This window comes from Urocampus carinirostris, chromosome 15 (assembly GCF_059441175.1).
Source record: "Urocampus carinirostris isolate Australia breed hairy pipefish chromosome 15, RoL_Ucar_1.0, whole genome shotgun sequence".
Lineage (NCBI taxonomy): Eukaryota > Metazoa > Chordata > Actinopteri > Syngnathiformes > Syngnathidae > Urocampus > Urocampus carinirostris.
In genome coordinates, this window is record NC_142363.1 from 36,242,801 (window position 1) to 36,260,094 (window position 17,294).

At 45.3% G+C, this 17,294-nt stretch overlaps 1 protein-coding gene across 2 annotated transcripts; it reads right to left on the reverse strand.

Moving 5' to 3' along the window:
- Positions 1-2,381: 2,381 nt before the first annotated feature.
- On the reverse strand, positions 2,382-16,581 carry capn3a (calpain 3a, (p94)). Of its 2 annotated transcripts, XM_088355155.1 has the most exons (22): positions 16,193-16,581; positions 10,796-10,865; positions 10,582-10,700; positions 10,390-10,523; positions 10,156-10,324; positions 9,990-10,073; positions 9,834-9,928; positions 9,682-9,759; positions 9,390-9,550; positions 9,024-9,193; positions 7,569-7,580; positions 7,295-7,503; positions 7,080-7,160; positions 6,761-6,797; positions 6,578-6,655; positions 6,394-6,458; positions 6,200-6,281; positions 5,715-5,783; positions 5,568-5,646; positions 5,374-5,490; positions 3,729-3,787; positions 2,382-2,815 (listed from the first exon to the last, which is right to left on the reverse strand). In XM_088355155.1, exons 1-22 carry the CDS (start codon positions 16,511-16,513, stop codon positions 2,789-2,791), a joined length of 2,316 nt encoding a protein of 771 aa, XP_088211281.1. In that variant the 5' UTR covers positions 16,514-16,581; the 3' UTR covers positions 2,382-2,788. The 2 variants fall into 2 exon arrangements, with proteins under 2 accessions (XP_088211281.1, XP_088211282.1); XM_088355156.1 differs by lacking the exon at positions 7,080-7,160 and having other exon boundaries at positions 6,209-6,273; positions 6,401-6,458.
- Positions 16,582-17,294: the final 713 nt, after the last annotated feature.

The window sequence follows — 17,294 nt, forward strand, 5'->3', positions numbered from 1 at the left end:
TTTTTATCTCTTTTGTTTCTCATGCTCTCTCCCTCTCTCTCTCTCTCTTTCATCATTTCTCTCTCTCTCTCTCTCTCTCTCTCTCTCTCTCTTTCATAATTTCTCTCTCTCTCTTTCGTCATTTCTCTCTCTCTCGTTTCATCTCTCCCTCTCTCTTTTTTTTCTTTGTCCCACCCTCTCTTCTTTTCCCTCCCTCTTTCTCTTATATCTTGATCTCTTTTTTTCTTTCTCTTTAATCTACTAGTCCGGCCCCCGACAGAATGTTTGTTCTATCGTGTGGCCCCCGAGTTCAAATGAGTTTGACACCCCTGCTTCAGCTCGTACATAATGCGGCAGCGAGGCTTTTAACTAAGACAAGAAAGTTTGATCACATGACCCCGATTTGAGCTAACCTGCATTGGCTCCCTGTCCGCTTAAGATGTGATTTCAAGGTTCTGTTGGGAGTATAGATACAGCAGGGAGCCAATTGAAGTTACTCATATGATAAGAAATGTACGGTTAAAGTTTGTTTTGTCAAACATTATGTTCGTTAATTTATCGTTTTTTGCAGCCTGACAGACGGCTAACCCATTTAAGCTCTGGGGCCGCATGGTACAAAAACACTCACACTTCTATCTACCGAGAGAGCTAACTGTGTTCATTGTGGTTGCTGTTTACGTTCCACCGGATGCTAACGTTAGCATAGCGCTAAATCTCCTGCCCGCTGCTATCAATAAACAGCAGCTTGCACACCCCGACGGAGCTTTTATCGTTGCCGGCGACTTTAACCAGGCATGCTTAAGGACTGTACTTCCCAAATTCATTCAATACGTGGACTGAGCAATTAGTGAAAAAAACACTGCGTGTGTACAGTAAGATCAAACATTTAGTTGGATCCGGCCATCTCTGTCTGTCCCTCACCCCCTCCTGAGGAAAACAAAGCCTGCAACAAGGACAGTACAAACATCTTCTTTGTTCCTTTATCTTCTTTGTTTTCTTTTATCCTCACTATTTTCAGTGACATGCGAAACTGGAGTGCCACGTCCAATTTCGTTGTCACAATATGTTCAACCCATGTTGTAACAATGACAATAAAGGTCTATTCTATTCTATTCTATAAGATAATCAGCAAATCCAGACGCAGAAAAGCCCTGATGACGTAGAAACGCTCGGTGTTGTTTTGAGTATTCCAGACACCGCGACGCCCAGGGGGGGCTTCCTTGGCACACCCGTGGGAGGAGTCAGCACGCCATTATGCGGGGAGAAGATGGTGAATAGGAGAGAGGTAAAGGACTTCAGAAGAGGGCTTCCCAGAGACTCCAACGTCGCTTCTTCGGCCGTCTTCGATGGAGTTCACTTAGTTCTTTTGTTCTGCCCCCGTGTGGAAATGTCGGCTTTCCTGTTGGTAAACGCTACATTTTGATAGTTAATTCCAACAACCCTCTATACCAGGGGTGTCAAACAGGCGGCCCGTGGGCTAGATCAGGCCCGCTAAGCGATTGAATCCGGCCCGTGAGACAACGCTGAAGGAAGTGCAAGAGAAAAACGAGCTGCAGGTTGAAATATGTCCACTTGAGGTTGCCAAAGCTTGGTGCCTACACTGTACTTGTATCTATTTCTCTCTCTCTTTTCATCCCTTTTCCTCTCACTCTCATTCACTCTCTTTGTCTCTCTTTTTCTTTGTTCCTGTTTGTCTCTTTCCCTGTGTCTTTTTTCCTTTTCTCTTTTCTCTCTCTCTCTTTTCTCTCCTCTTTTCTCCCCTTCGCTTTCTCTTTTTCTTTTCTCTCCTTCTCCCTTTCTCTCTTTCTATCTCTGTTTGGATTTCTTTCTTCATCTCTCTGTCTTCCCCCCTCTCTCACCATTTCTCTGATTATCACTTTTGTTTCTCACATTCTCTCTCACCCTTTTTTCCCCCACCCTCTTTTTCTCTCCCCTTCTCTGTCTCTCCTTCTCTTTTCTCTCCTCCCTTTTCTCTTTCTGTTTGGATATCTTTCTTCATCTCTTTTTCCCCTCTCTCACCATTTCTCTTTATATCACTTTTGCTTCTTACATTCTCTCTCTTTCTCCCTTTCTTCGTCCCACCCTCTCTTTTTCTCTCCCTCTCTTTTTCTTTTTTATTTCTCCTCAATCTACTAGTCCGGCCCCCGAGAGAATGTTTGTTCTATCGTGTGGCCCCCCGAGTTGAAACGACTTTGACACCCCTGCTCTATACAACGGGGTGTCCCCTTGTTTCTTCCCTCAACAACTCTGTGACTAAACCGTAATAAACAAGTTCAGCTACCGAGGTTCCGGTCGGATGGGGATCGTGCCTAGAACTGGCTGATCGCCTCATGAGCTGAAACGAATGTCTCTTTTCTCTTATTGTGTCTTTTATTCAGAGATTTAAAGCGATAGACCCAACATTCTGTTTATTTGCACTTCCGTCTCTGCAAAGACAGGTGAGTATGACCGAAATGTACAGATTTGCAAAACGTATTCATCGAGAGCAGTGATGAGGACCCTTATTTTCACAGTTAATACGAACCGATTGGTATGCCTGAGGTCTCCGCAAAAAGAGGTCGTCTTGTGTGATGCCTGAGTGAAAATATGCCATCAAAATATGATGCCAAACTGTGGTTGCTTCAAAACATTGAAAGAAGATGCGTTGACTCTGGAGTATAAGTCCCCCTACAGGGAAAGAGGAGGGCATTTCTTGTACAAACTAACAAAAGTACTGAGGAGATGGATGCAAATGGCCGGAATGAGGAGGAAGCGGCGCAGGAAGTAGAACAGGAAGTGTCGAGGTGAAATCTTGGCAGGTGCGCCCCCCTCAGGCGTACATGGTCAACTGCAGCCACTGCGGGTAGGACGACAAGAGAATGAATGGCTTTTATTGTCCTTCTACAAGTAGAACGAAATTGGAAGGATTTTATACATTTGACTATAAAGGATTTCGTACAATCGAATACAAATTACATTTAATTATAAAGGATTTTGTACGATCGAATACAAATTAAATTTAATTATAAAGGATTTGTTACGATCGAATACAAATGACATTTAATTTTAAAGGATTTTGCACGATAAAATACAAATTACATTTGATTGTAAAGGATTTTGTACGATCAAATACAAATTACATTCAATGCAAAAGATATTCACTGGCTGGGCTGTGGGGCGAGGTCAGTGCAACCTAGTGGAGAATGATGTTTACAGGAACGGCGGGAACGGGACGTAAGGCTGATAAGATAATCAACACATCCGACGACGCAGAAAGGCCCTGATGACGGAGGACGGCGGGCATTGTTTTGAGATAGGCGAGGTGGTGGAGCCCACGCGGGGCTTCCCTGGCACGCCCATGGGAGGAGCCGGGACACCGTCTTGCGGTAAGACGTGAGCCGAGAGAAGAAAGGCTAGAGGGCTTGAAGAGAGGGTTTCCCAGAGACACTAATTCGCCTAATTCGATGGAGTACACTTAGTTAAATTGTTTATAAAAGTAAATCTGCCCCCGTGTAAAAATGTCAGCTATTCTTTTCCATCAAGAATGAGCACGCATTGTTAGGTGAATGTAGGTAGTGTTTGGTTAATAGAGTCGGATAACTCATTCGAACAATTTGGTTAACCATACATTTTTGATATAAATTCCTAAGAATAGGAAATACTCGAGAACGCTGGAGATGAGCATTCGAACGCGGCCACCGGAGGGCGACGGAGCGCAGAGACGGCTTGCGTACGAGTCAAATAGGACGAGCGTTCATAGTGTTTCTGACCTCCAGTACGCTGAGTCGAATGGTCCCATCTCGGTCCTGGTCGAAGGCCTGGAAAACTCCTAAAATACACAAAAAAAGAAGATTTTCCACTTGCTCTCCCGTTCCCGAAAACTCCCTAAAACAGTCGTGACTTTTCAAGTAAATGCAAACTAATTGCTCCCCCGGGCCACTAGAGGGCGCTCAGCTTTCGTAGGCTTTTCGAATCACCAACCATCTGCTAAAACTTTTATCATTTCCCACTTGACTTTATATAGTGTGGTGATATGGTTCAGGTGTAAAACTGCATTCACTCAACTGAGAAAAAATCGTATTTCTTTTTAAACGGTGGAATCCGCGCTTGGCAAACTGCAGCCACGCTGTGCCGTGTATATAACTGGACCACGGTGCCATCTACTGGTCGATATAACACACTGGGCCTTTAAGGATGTCACCATTTCTAAACCAGACGTCATGACAATGGGCATTATTCCGTTTTTACCCGTTTTGGGCGCTTTATTGGTGATTGTTGTTGTTGTTGTTGTGGGTTTTTTTGTCTTTTGGACTTTGTGTCATTTTGGGTTGTTTTTGGTCATTTACTGCTGCTTTTAGTTTATAGTTTCAGTTTTTTTGTCCATTTTTCTAGTCTATTTTTGGAAGATATTTTTTTTTCATGTTTTTTTTTGTCTTTTGGGGCATTTTATTGGCGTTTTGGGACGTTTTTCGGGGTTAGGTTAGTATTTTGGTTGGGTATTTTGGACCAGGTTTTTTGGGTTGTTTTGGGTTGTGTTTTTGGAGGTTTTTTTTATTATTTTTTTTATTTTTTGTCGTTTATTTATCCTGACAAATAGGCAAAAATCTTGACAAGGTAAGAAAAAACATACTCACTATAATAGCATCAAACATCCAGTTCTGAACGATATGAATATAGTTGGAAAAAACATGGACTCATTTCTCTAGAAGGGCGTCATAAACGTTTCCGGACGTGTTTTGTATTTTTTTGTAAAAAAAGAGCAGCTCCCTATTTTCCTTGGTGCCCGCACAAAAAAAGAGACATACGGCCCGCGGGCCAGATCGGGCCTGCCGAGGTTTTCAAATGGGCCTGCGAAATTACACCCAGAGAAGTTCAAGAGAAAAATGTAGCTGCAGTTTGAAATATAACCACCAGGTCCCCCTCGCAGAGCAAATGGAGCTATATTACTTTCTCTCACACTTTCTCTATTTTCTTTTTTCCTATTTCTCACTTTCTCTCCTTTCTCTTTTTCTCACTCCCTTCTCTCTCTTTTTATCATTGTCTCACTTTATGTCTCTTTTTATTTCTTTTTTTTGTCACTCCCTCCTCTCTCTCTTGTTCTTGGGCAGCACTGTCTGACGTTTTGTGATTTAGGGCCTAACAAATATACACGACTTGGTTTGCTCTTGTTCTCTTTCTTGTTCACTCTATTTCCTCTCTCTTTCTCATATCCTTTCCCCCCTCTCTGCTGTTTTATCTACTAGTCTGGCCCCGTGAGAGTTTTTTTTTCTCCAAGGAATTGGACCCCCCCCCCCCGAGCCACAACATATTTAAAACCACGACGTAGCAAAAAAAAGTAGCGCTCGGAATCCAGAATTTCGGAAACTACTTTGGTGCGGGAACTTTCTGGAGGGCGGCTTTGGTACCGGTACTCACTGAACATGGCCTGAAGGCGGACCAGGCAGCTGACGAAGCTGTCGAAGTCCACGTTCATGCCCTCGTCGGCGTAGCGGACCCCGATGATGTCGTACAGACGATTGTTGAGGCGGAAACCTGAGCGGGACACGAGAAAGTTGACCGCGCAAACTGCATCGGACACAAAAGCGGCCCCACCCCAGGCGACTCCCGACCTGCGTCGTTGACGGCGTTCCTCATCTCGTAGCTGTTGATGCTCCCCGACGGGTCCGGGTTGTAATGCTTGAAGATAGCCTGGGGTAGAAGAACGGGCACGTTAGCTAAATTGGCTACGTGGCCGGGACGTTAGCGGCGTGGCTAACCTGCCATTGTTTGATTTTGCTCCACAGCTGGCGGAACTCCTGAAGGTTGAGACGACTCGTCCCGTCCGTCTGGGACGAGAGTTAAGACGACATTCGTTGAAATCGGAGACGGGGGCAACCTATGGCTCCTGGGCCACTTGTAGCCCCTCGGGTTTTTCAATGCGGCCCGTCTTACGGATATCGCCAAAATAGAAAAAGATATTCCAGTGTTTTTTGAGATTTCTGGGGCAAGGCACAGTTTTTTCCATTCAGAAATCTCAAAATGTTTCAAAATCAATTTCCTGCTCCGTTTTGTTTTACAAGCTTGATATAAGGAATCTTCTGTTTTCAGACCAAAGTTTGGAATAGGACCAAGAACGTGAGAGTAAATACTGGGATATTGTCCTTAGTGTTCCAGTTCCGTAATAGTGACATCATTAACCGAGGATCAGTTCCAAGAGAAAGAAAGACCAGGCCCGGATGCGAACCGGTCGAGAACTCGATACGAAGGATACGTCCATCAGCGCTATCATGCTCCTGCAGCTGTCCAGGCTGAAGCCTTCCAAACTCCAGCTCTTGTCTGCAGAACATTAGCAATAAATCAGTTGCGTCAGGGGGGAATCCCTTCTTGGTATCAGTCCAGTACTAGGCTATGCTGTCTCTAGTGTGTAGTCCAAGACGCTAAAACCGAATTGAAAAGGACTCACGTTTGGCGACCACCCTGTTAAGGACTTTCCTCAGTTCATTGGCCGTGATCTCCGTGTCCTACGAGAGGGAACAGAAAACCCGTCACTAGCTCAGACTCTTGGTCGGTTGTCTTCGGTTCTAGGACTCCGTCCCTTTGAGTAACCACTATGAGTCCACTTTCTGTCGTCTACACTCACGTTTCCGGCGATCTCTTGAAAAATGGTCCGGAACTGCTGGTCCTCCTCGGTCTCCTCCTCCGCAGAAGCCGGCGCCGGCTGGAATCGCGCAGGACCGGAATACGGACCGAACAAGTGGATCGTGTGGCGGAATTTCATAAGAGTTTTTGGTGAAGTGCAACCAAAGACAAAAAATGGACTCACCACAGGGTGATCGGCCTCTATGCGGTTCTCGATTTCCCTGAAAGAACACCGAAAACGTGGTCACTGCGGTTCCTGGCAACGGTACGTTACAAGCGGACCACCAAGCTGGCAAGAATGGACACAGCACTCTTGATGTGGTTATGATTAGTTGACATCGGGTATTTGATTTGAACCACGAAGGGACACCATTTCTGTCCATCACTACTTGGAATTAAAGCATCTTCATTGGAGTTGTGCAGGCTCCCAGTGCGCCTGGCTGCAACTGCTATCGGAGGCCAGGAGGGGCGCTGATCGGCTAAAGACACTATTGAACGTTTACCGCAGGTGTCCCGAGACGGGAGTGGCTTGTCCTGAAAAAGATTCCATAACAGCCTCCAACTGGGGCCGCTTTCTTCCAGTTCTACAAATCAAATCTCAGTTAAAACAGTTTGTTCTTGAGCAGACACCGGAACCCCAAAGCCCCCAGAGTCACAAACCCTCTAGGTGACAATTCTATTCCCTTTATCGCTCAAGTTTTCTACCCCAAACGCTCACTCTGACGTGTTCTTCTTTTCGGAGAAGACCCTCAGGATGAAGTCGCCCTCCTGGTGCGGTTCGTACGTGGACGGCACGATGACGTACTCGCCGGGACTCAGCCGGAAACGTTGGGTGACTTCGCGCAAGTTGATGTAGGACTTGCAGCGAGCCTTGGACGGACTGACCAGGAAAAAGTCCTTTGGCATGTGCTGCTGGTTGCCGTGCATCTGGAAAGGACGGGAAACCTTGTGACGTGATGAGGCCGGAGCTTGGAACCTGAGTAGGGACGTACCTCCTTTGGAACCTGTGGACAGACCGAGAAGATGGTTAAGCTATCAATCCTTCTATAAGTAACCTGTACTGTTTCGAAACTGAAAAATAAACGTTTGATAAAATAATATGCTCTTTAATGTTACAAATCAGGTTTAATGATAAAGCATAATACTAAAAAAACAAAGCTACACGTTAGGAATTAAAGGATTTTATACATTTGACTATAAAGGATATTGTATGATTGACTACAAGTTACATGTATTGAATTTAATGCAATAGATATTGATGGATGAATGTAGGTCATGTTTGGTTAATGGAGTCAGGTAACTCATTCGAACAATTTGGTAAACGCTACATTTTGATCATAAATTCCCAACAGCGTTGATATTCTCTGGTCTGTGAAGCCCTTTGAGACTCACAAAATATACATGAGTTCACTTCATTTATCTTTATAGTCAAGTCAAGTTTGACTTACTTTTGGAAGAGATATGCGACTTCCTCCTCCGTGGTGAAAAGGGGACAAAAAAAAGCGATCAGACCATTGTCTCAACCGCATCAAGCTTTCTTATTCCACTTTCATTTCAAAAGAAACGGCTCACCTCTTCTTTACACCAACCACATTGAATGGATTAGACAACAAATATGTCAAAATTCTTAGCGCGCTGGAGATACAGTATAAACATAGACAGTATAGAATGTTTACACGCAAGGTAGGAAAGGAAAGCCGGTGCACACAATACAAAATCTGACTTACAGCAATGTCCGGATATTTTTCCACATCCTGTCACAATCACCCGGATCGGGAACACCTGTGTTCAGGATTTGGCGCCAACAGCCAGGACAGCTGATTGGCGCACCCTGTACATTTAAATCCCCAGCTTCCGGTAAGACTTTGTCCGATTGTACTATGCGATCTGTTGCCATCTGCTCAGAAAGCCCGTACCTCCGACTCTTTGCCCGCCTCCTGTTTTTCTACCTGATCTCCGTTGCCGACCCGTTTCCGAATCTGCCTACGACCTGCCCTGCCCGCCTGACTCCTGATCTCTCTTCCGAACACAACGACGCCCTTCTTCTCCAGCCCCGACCAACAACACGACGACTACACCTGTCCAAGCCTTCACCCGCCTGTCAAGTCTCGACAATCCGTCAAACAACGGATCGAATATTCACGTCTTGTCATTCCTTCCTTCCAATAAAAACCAAGAAACGAGTGCAAGTGATCTCAGTTTTCCTTCCGTCCCGCCTGACACATTCCCCCAAAAATGTTCGTATCTACCATTTTACGTAGAATGGTCGTAAGTAGGGGAGCATCTGTAAATGTTTTGACCATTTCCAGGGTTTACTCTAACCCTTCAGCAAAAGCCTGAGCTCTGAGTCCAGAAACCCAGAGCCTTAGACCCCAGAATGACCACACCAGCAGAAAGTACTGTCCATTTCCGCCTCAAACCTTCAAAGAGGAAGCTAGCTCACAAACCTCGTAGATGGCGAAGCCAATGGTGAACAGGTTGGCGCCAATTCGGCGCTCTCTGCGTTGGTTCTTCTGCATCAGGGCCACCACGAACGTGCAGTTCACTTCGTTATCTTCTGGGTCATCGTCCTCCTCCAGCAGTTGAAGGCGGTACTGAGGGTTGGTCCAGAAAGTTTCTGCAAGATTGAAACCAATGGCATCAGGGGAGGATCTTGGTCTGGTAGTTTCTTCAGCCGTTGCGGTTTTTTGGGGGTTCACTGACTCTACTCTTACACCGGATGTGCAGTTCGATCTTAGTAAATTTGATAATTTAGCCAAGTCCGCCTCCTACATTATATTCCAGGATTTTGTCCCTGTGACGGTGTTTGGTACCAGGATAGTTCCTGCAGCCTCCAGCCGAACAGCCTCGCACCCAACGGCCCTCGTTGACAGAGACGGTCCACTTGTGGAGTTTGTCATCCTCCAGGGTGTCGGGAGTGAGGTTGCAGATCTCGATCTTTGTGTAGTTCTTCTTGAAGTCCTCAAAAGACATCCTGCATAATGGAAACAGGAGCATTCCTCACAAAAACTGCTTGTGTTCTTCATCAAACTTCTCAGCGTTTTTGATTTCTGCAGGGATTAAAACGGTTACAGAAGGATTAGAACTGATGTGAAGCCCCAATACCAGAACTCTCCATCTTCTGCACTCTGGTGTTGTAGCTTCTCCTTCTCACCATTGGAAAGCATGGCCCACTCCTTGGAGCTAAAAGACACCAAGCTGATAAACTAGCTACATTTCCTAACCCGGTCTACAAGTTCTCCTGTAGTTATACTGACTTGTCACTCCAGGGTCCGTTCCACTCCACCTGGCCCCAAGGGTTCCTGAGACGCACCAAGCGTACTTTGAGGTCTCTGTGCTGCGAGGGCCGAAACTGACAAAGACAATGACAACCTGTCCCTTTTCCTGATACAATTTGGCTTCGAGTGGTTTACCTCCTCCACTCCCGTCACAGAGTAAGCGTGGCCCTTGACCAGCCCCGTAGCAGTCCGGGTCTCATAGCGAGCGGGGACCAGAGACTGTTGTGCCAAAGAAACATCAAGGCGGCGAACCTGGTTTTGAGTTTACCCATGAAAAAAAAAACCACGTTCACGAACTCACGTCGATTGAGCAGCCCATCAGGGAGCCTCTCTCCAGAGCCTTCTTCATAATCTTGAAGAGATCTCTGGGAACTTCCTTCATTTCGTAGAACTCAGTCACCCCGCCCGTGAAGTCCTCCATGGCCTCTGTGGTGTTGCCTCCTTTCAGGGCCTCGTAGGACCCATGCAGTCTAAAGACCAGAAGAGGGTGTATCAGTTGCGGCGGTGGATTAACGTACCGACAAAAGACTCTGACTTTGCGTAGGCTTTTTCCAGCAAGGCGCTCCAGAACTCGTTTCTCTCCGCCGATTTTGTGAATACCAGCTGATTGTTGAAGGTGGGGATGCGGTCGTCGATGACCACGTCCACCCAGTCGCCGTACCGCCAGAACTGTGGACCGGTTCGGATATCAGTCAGGAAAAAGACCGGATGACTGGTGTGGTCCAACCTGGAAGTGAAAGATCCCGGCGTAGTCCTGCGTGAAGCTCTGGTCTGACGGAACCACCCGGTACAAGAGCTTCTCGTTGAGGGTGAGGCTGGCGATGGCAGCCAGAAGCCAGCAGTCGCCTGCGAACGCAAAGGTAAGAACACACCGGAAACGGCGCCGACCTTAAGTAAATGTCCGATCGCAATTCAGGGCTGAAGCGGAACAGTAAACCCACCTAGATCTCCTTGGCAGATGTCAGTCCGACTGGCCCCGCCTACAATGAACTGCGGGTTCTCACTTATTTCCTACACGAAACAGGACAAATGGGTGCCTTAGATCTGGTCATATTTCACAGGAGTCTATTTGAAGTTGCGCCCCAAAAACTCTGGGGTTAAGGTATGGGTCAGGGGTAAAAGGTTATGGGGTTAGGGATTCAGGGTCAGAAGTTAGAGTACCAGTTAGGCGGGGTTAGAAGTTGTTTGGGGTAAAGGGTTTAGGGTCAGTGTTAGGACGTTAGAGGTTTGAGCGATTAGGTAAAGTGTTTGGGCAGGGGTCTCAATCTTGCTCGGAGGCCATTCTTGGCCTTCCAGAAGATAGCTTGGGGTCCACACCATAACATGAAAGCTTAATGTTAGTGCGGCCCGTGCTAGTCTCATATAGATGCTAGCTTGGTGCTAATTTGTTAGGCAGCACTCAAAGTTAAATATAATTTGAGATCAGACCTCCGCCTCGCGATATGTTTGGTCAGCTACTTCCTGGTGAAGGATTTTATGTTAAATACAAGTTACATTTATCGAGTCCAATGAAGATTTTCACTGAGTGAGCGGAATGTTTTGGCTGGGGAATGTTGATAACAGAACTCTGACGCAGTACGTCAGGCATTGTTTTGATAAAGAGTTTCTTCGGACATCAAGGCGAGGGGCTGGACCCCGCGTGGGGACTTTCATTGACGCGCCCATGGGAGCAGCCGGCACACCAGCCATTGGAAAAAACCGTGGGAAGGGAGAAGAACTAAAGAAGATCGAGAGGGAGAATCGAGAGAGAAGGCTTGACAGACTCAAGCGACACTAATTCGGCTAATTCGATGGAGTTCACTTAGTTAAATTTGAGTGGGCAGTGATCTGTGAGTGCTGACGGAGAGGGCCAGACGCACAAGGACAGACATTGCGACGCCCTTTGGCAAGGAGGTGGTGAAGCCCAGGGGGGGGGGGCTTCCCTGGCACGCCCATGGGAGGAGCCGGCGCACCATTGCGTGGCGAGAAGAAGATTAAGAAGAAAGCTAAAGAACTTGAAGAGAGAGTTTCCCAGAGACTCAGACGACACTAATTCAGCCATATTCGATGGAGTTCACTTAATGGAGTCAGATAACCCATTCGAACAATTTGGTAAACGCTACATTTTGATAGTTAATTCCTAGCACTGGTTTAACCCACAGCTGACTAGAAGTTTCAGCAATGAAGCGAATTCGATTTCTATTTTTTGCAAACCGAACACGAAATCTTCAATTCAAATTGAAACGTGGAACGAGAGACTGCCCGGGTGTGGAAGAGATCGTCGCTGTGGTTGAACTGAAGCTTAAATGACATTGGATGCATCTTTAATGTAACTTTGGATGAATTTTTGTCCTTGAAAACCTGACTTCATTTAAACCACAGGTGTCAAACAGGCGGCCCGCGGGCCGGATCAGGCCCGCTAAGGGATTGAATCCGCCCCGTGAGGCAACGCTGAGGAAAGCACAAGAGAAAAACGAGCTGCCGGTTGAAATATGTCACTTGATGTTGCCAAAGCCAGGCGCCTCTCACAAACACTGTACCTGTGTTTCTTTCTTTCACACACACTCTCTCTCTCTCGCTTTCTCACTCTCTCTCTCTTCCTCACCTTTTCTCTCACTTTCTATCCCTCGCTATTTCACTCACTCTGTCTCTCTTTTTCTTTCTTTCTTCCTCTTTGTCTCTTTTTCTATCTGTGTCCTTTTACCTTCTTTTGCTCTCTCTTCCTTTTTTCCTTTTTCTGTCTTCTCTCTCTCTCTCTCTCTCTTGCGTCCCCCTCCTTTTCCTCCCCCTATCTCTTTCTCCCCTTCTCTCTTTCTATTTCTGTTTGGATTTCTTTTTCTATCTATTCCCCCCCCCCTCTTACTATTTCTCTTTTTATCTCTCTTGTTTCTAACATTCTCTCTCTCTCGCTCTTTCTTTCTCCCTTTCTCTCTTTCTTTGCCCCACCCTCTATCTTTTTCTCTCCCTCTCTTTCTCTTATTTCTTTCTCTCTCCTTTTAATTTTTCTCAATCTACTCTTCTTTCTTTCTTTCTTTCTTTCTTTCTTTCTTTCTTTCTTTCTTTCTTTCTTTCTTTCTTTCTTTCTTTCTTTCTTTCTTTCTTTCTTTCTTTCTTTCTTTCTTTCTTTCTTTCTTTCTTTCTTTCTTTCTTTCTTTCTTTCTTTCTTTCTTTCTTTCTTTCTTTCTGTCCAACTCTCCTTTTCATTCTTCCTTCCTCATTAGTTTGGCCCCTGAGAGAATGTTTGTTCTATTGCGTGGCCCCTGAGTTAAAATGAGTTTGACACCCCTGCTTTAAACCCTACTTTCGAAGGCCCTCAAGTAAATGGATTTTGAGACACCTGGGTTAGGGAAAAGGTTTGGGGGCAATGTTCCCTGTCATTTTCCTTAGGGGTCTGAGCGTTCACACAAAGTCGGTGAGCAGCGCTTGAAACAACAGTGAGCAACAGCAATCCCAAGTGTGGCAACTAAATCGTTATCAAACATGTCCAAAACTTGACATTAAGTTACATTTAGCTGAGTTTCCAGCAATGCAAAATTATTTTTCTCTTTTGAAGGAATTGACTCATGTACGATGGCCTACAAACGTCGTTTGTTCTTACAATTCTTTCACAAGATATCCATTTCTTTTTATTTCCTGATATTTTTTGTCACATAATATTAACATTTTTGGGGGCTTATTGAGTCTGTTGTAAGATACAGAACTGTACTTAATCACATTTTTGAGTGGAAGTAGAATGTTGGCAACAAGATTCACTTGATATCATTGGAAATGATTTGAATGCAACACATACTTTTTCTTCTTTTTTCCGTCTTTTTTTTTCTACTTTTTTTTAAAATTCCATAAAAAAATCTCATTGTGTTTATTTTTTCTGAGCTGTTACTTTTTCTTTTTGTTCTCTATTTACTTTTTTCCTACATTTCTTTCTTTTCTTTTTTCTGGCTTTTTTTTCTCAATTTTTCCTTCTTTTTCTCTTTCTTTTGTTTCTTTTTTTCTCAGCTTTTCACTACTTATTCATTTTGGTATTTTTTTCTTTTTTTGTTCTATTCCCCCCTTCCTTTAAGTCATTTTGTGTATCATTTTACTTCATATTTGGTCATGTTGGGATGAAAGAAGCAAAAACAACCCGAAGAGCCGTTTAGGACTCGAAAGAGACGGTTCCTTTTAGTGAGCCGAGCCGAAGAAGCCGGTTCTCGACAAACTCTACTAACTTCACTCCACTTCGTTCTACTTCGACTCGACTTCAAAATACCGCATTTAAGACACAACGTCAGGGGAACCCGTGTATTTTTACCTTCATGCACTGTAACATTGACTTAAGTCGCTTCTTAGTTACCGTAAATTCCGGACTATAGAGCGCACCTGATTATAAGCCGCACCCACCATTTATTGAGTGGTTTGACAATTTTGCACTTACACAAGCCGCACCCATGTATAAGCCGCGGGCGCCCGCATTAAAGCTTGTGATACAGTCACAAGTTTAAACATTTCCTCAATTGTAACTTCATAGACAGTACACAATTCTAGAACCACAGTTGACATCACAACTAGAAAATGATACACGTAATTAAGGTATGATGCCGACTTGTAAAGTCAGGGTCCCGTTGAAAATAATCCAAGGAAACAAAATGTATATTTACAAAGTTAAGGGCGGGAAAAATATATATCCACTATTGTCTGCTGCGACAACAGATTTACCGGTAACTTAGCTTTACCACATTTCCCATCAGCCCGCGTTTGCTCCGCCCCTTCTTTTTGATTCGTCCGAAGAACACATAACAGAATAAATCTCTAAAATAAATACATGACAAAAATATACAGTTGCAAATACACATAATACACGGTTACACATATTTAGGAAGAAAGACGATACACCGAGAGAGTTTTCAAAGCTTTAATAATAATAATATAACTTTCATCACAAACCGTGCCTGTGAAGGGTAGCAAAACGCTACTAGGAACACGCTCTCAATGATTCAAGCATACCTGTAGAGAAAAAACTTCCCGCAAATGTGAAATTCACGGTAGATCGTTCTCAACGCGCGCAGCTTAGAGGGAACACTGCTTGGGGGTATGGTTGGATTTAAGGTGATGGACGGGGGTCGGGGAAAAATTTGAGGGTTAGGTTTAAGGGGTTAGGGCAGGGGTGTCAAAGTCATTTTAAGTCGGGGGCCACACAATGGAACAAACATTCTGTCGGGGGCCGGACTAGAAGATTAAAGAGAAAGAAAAGAAAGAAAACAGATGAAGAAATAAGAGAAAGAGGGAGGGACAAAGAAAGAAAAAGAGAGAGAGGGAGAGAGCGTGAGAAACAAAAGAGATAAAATTCGTGAGTGAGGGGAAAAAGAAAGGAAGAGGAAGAAAGAAAATCCAGACAGAAATAGAAAGACAGAAGAAGAGAAAAGAAAGTGCAAAGGGTAGGGAGAAAGAGAAAAGAGAGAAAAGGAAAAAGGAAGTCGGAGCAAAAGAAGTTAAAAAGACAGAGAGAGAAAGAAACAAAGAGCAACAAAAAAAGAGGGACACAGAGAGTGAAAGAGACAGAGTGGGAGAAAAGGGGTGGGAAAGAAAGAGAGAGAGAGAGAGAGAGAGAGAGAGAGAGACATAGAGAGAGACACATAGAGAGAGAGAGAGAGACATAGAGAGAGAGACACATAGAGAGAGAGAGAGAGACACATAGAGAGAGACAGAGAGACACATAGAGAGAGAGAGAGAGACACATAGAGAGAGAGAGAGAGACACACATAGAGAGAGAGAGAGAGAGACACATAGAGAGAGAGAGAGAGAGAGAGAGACACACATAGAGAGAGAGAGAGAGAGAGAGAGAGAGAGACATAGAGAGAGAGAGAGAGACACACATAGAGAGAGAGAGAGAGACATAGAGAGAGAGAGAGAGAGAGAAATAGAGAGAGAGAGAGACACACATAGAGAGAGAGAGAGAGACACATAGAGAGAGAGAGAGAGACATAGAGAGAGAGAGAGAGACATAGAGAGAGAGAGAGAGAGAGAGAGAGACATAGAGAGAGAGAGAGAGAGAAATACAAGTACAATGTCTTTGTCGGAGGCACCTGGCTTTGGCAACCTCAAGTTGACCTATTTCAACCTGCAGCTCGTTTTTCTCTTGCGCTTCTCTGAGTGTTGTCTGGCGGGCCGGATTCAATCCCTTAGCGGGCCTCATCTGGCCCGCGGGCCGCCTCTTTGACACTTGTGGGTTAAGGTAACCTGAAGACTAACTTAAATATGATCTGAAGGAGTTACAGTAGTGGATTCAAACCTTACCAGTATCGCGGTAGTACGAGTCTAGAATCCGGACTAGCTCCGATTGCCCCTCGGCCGCCCCTTCCCTTGCCTGTCGATGACCCTACCTTAGGCCTTTTCCAGACGACGTTCTTGACTTTGCCGGACTTGCGTCCGAGGTCCCTGAATCCCAGGGACTCGGCGCCGGCCGGGAAGGACTCGTCCTGGAAGAGAGTCCCGCCTCGGAGGTACTTCCCCCTCAAGGCGCCAAAGTCCTGTCCGTTGAAGCGTAACGGTTTTTGGAGGGCGCCTTCGCCGTCCTGACGCTCGCGTTCCCGAATCAGCCGGTCGCAGAAAAAACCCGACCCCGAGTGGGGCATCTCGTCCCCTTCGGTTCTCTCGGACGGGGTTTTCGGAGCACCGATGCGGTCGAGCGGTCGCGCTGGCATAAATCCAAAGACGGAGCGTGTGATTGGTTCCCGGCGACCGTGACCGGGTCTCCTCGGAAAATGGAAATCCGGGCGAGGTACGGGAACGCGACGGCCTTTGTTAGCCGGAACAAAGGGCGGAGGCCCACCCCGGTGAGGCGGGCGGTCGGCCTGCCTCAGCACAAGTCATTCAAGCCTCTCTCAATGGAGATCCAGCTGCCTCAGCAAGAACGCTAACCCCCGAGGACCCCGATGCTAGCTTAGCCGCACAAGGGTTCCTATACCCACAGCCAGGGTTGGGTCGGGTTACTTGAACTGGATTACTTTCAATGACTTTCGGATTACTCCGATACCAAAAATGCTCATAACCAAATTGTTCGGATTAGTTATCGGACTCCACTAACCAAACACAACTTTATCCTCCTAACAATGCATGCTCATTTCTTAATTTAGGGAAACATATTGACAAGAGACAGGCATTTTCACACGGGGGCAGATTTATTTTCTTCAAGTATTTATCAGAGTTGGGTAGGGTTACTTGAACTGGATTACTTTCAATGACTTTTGGATGACTCCAATACCAAATATGCTCAGAAAAGACAAAAGAAACTGAATAAAATGACTAAATTGTATTTTCATTTTGTTTCTGTCGCATTTGATGTTCGTTTTGCCGGAGATCAAAGAGATCAAAGCCAGCAGAGAAAGCTTACCACGTGTTGTGAGTCATCATTTTACTCATATTGAGTTTCTTTAGTCTTTTCTGAGCATATTTGGTATCGGAGTCATCCAAAAGTCATTGAAA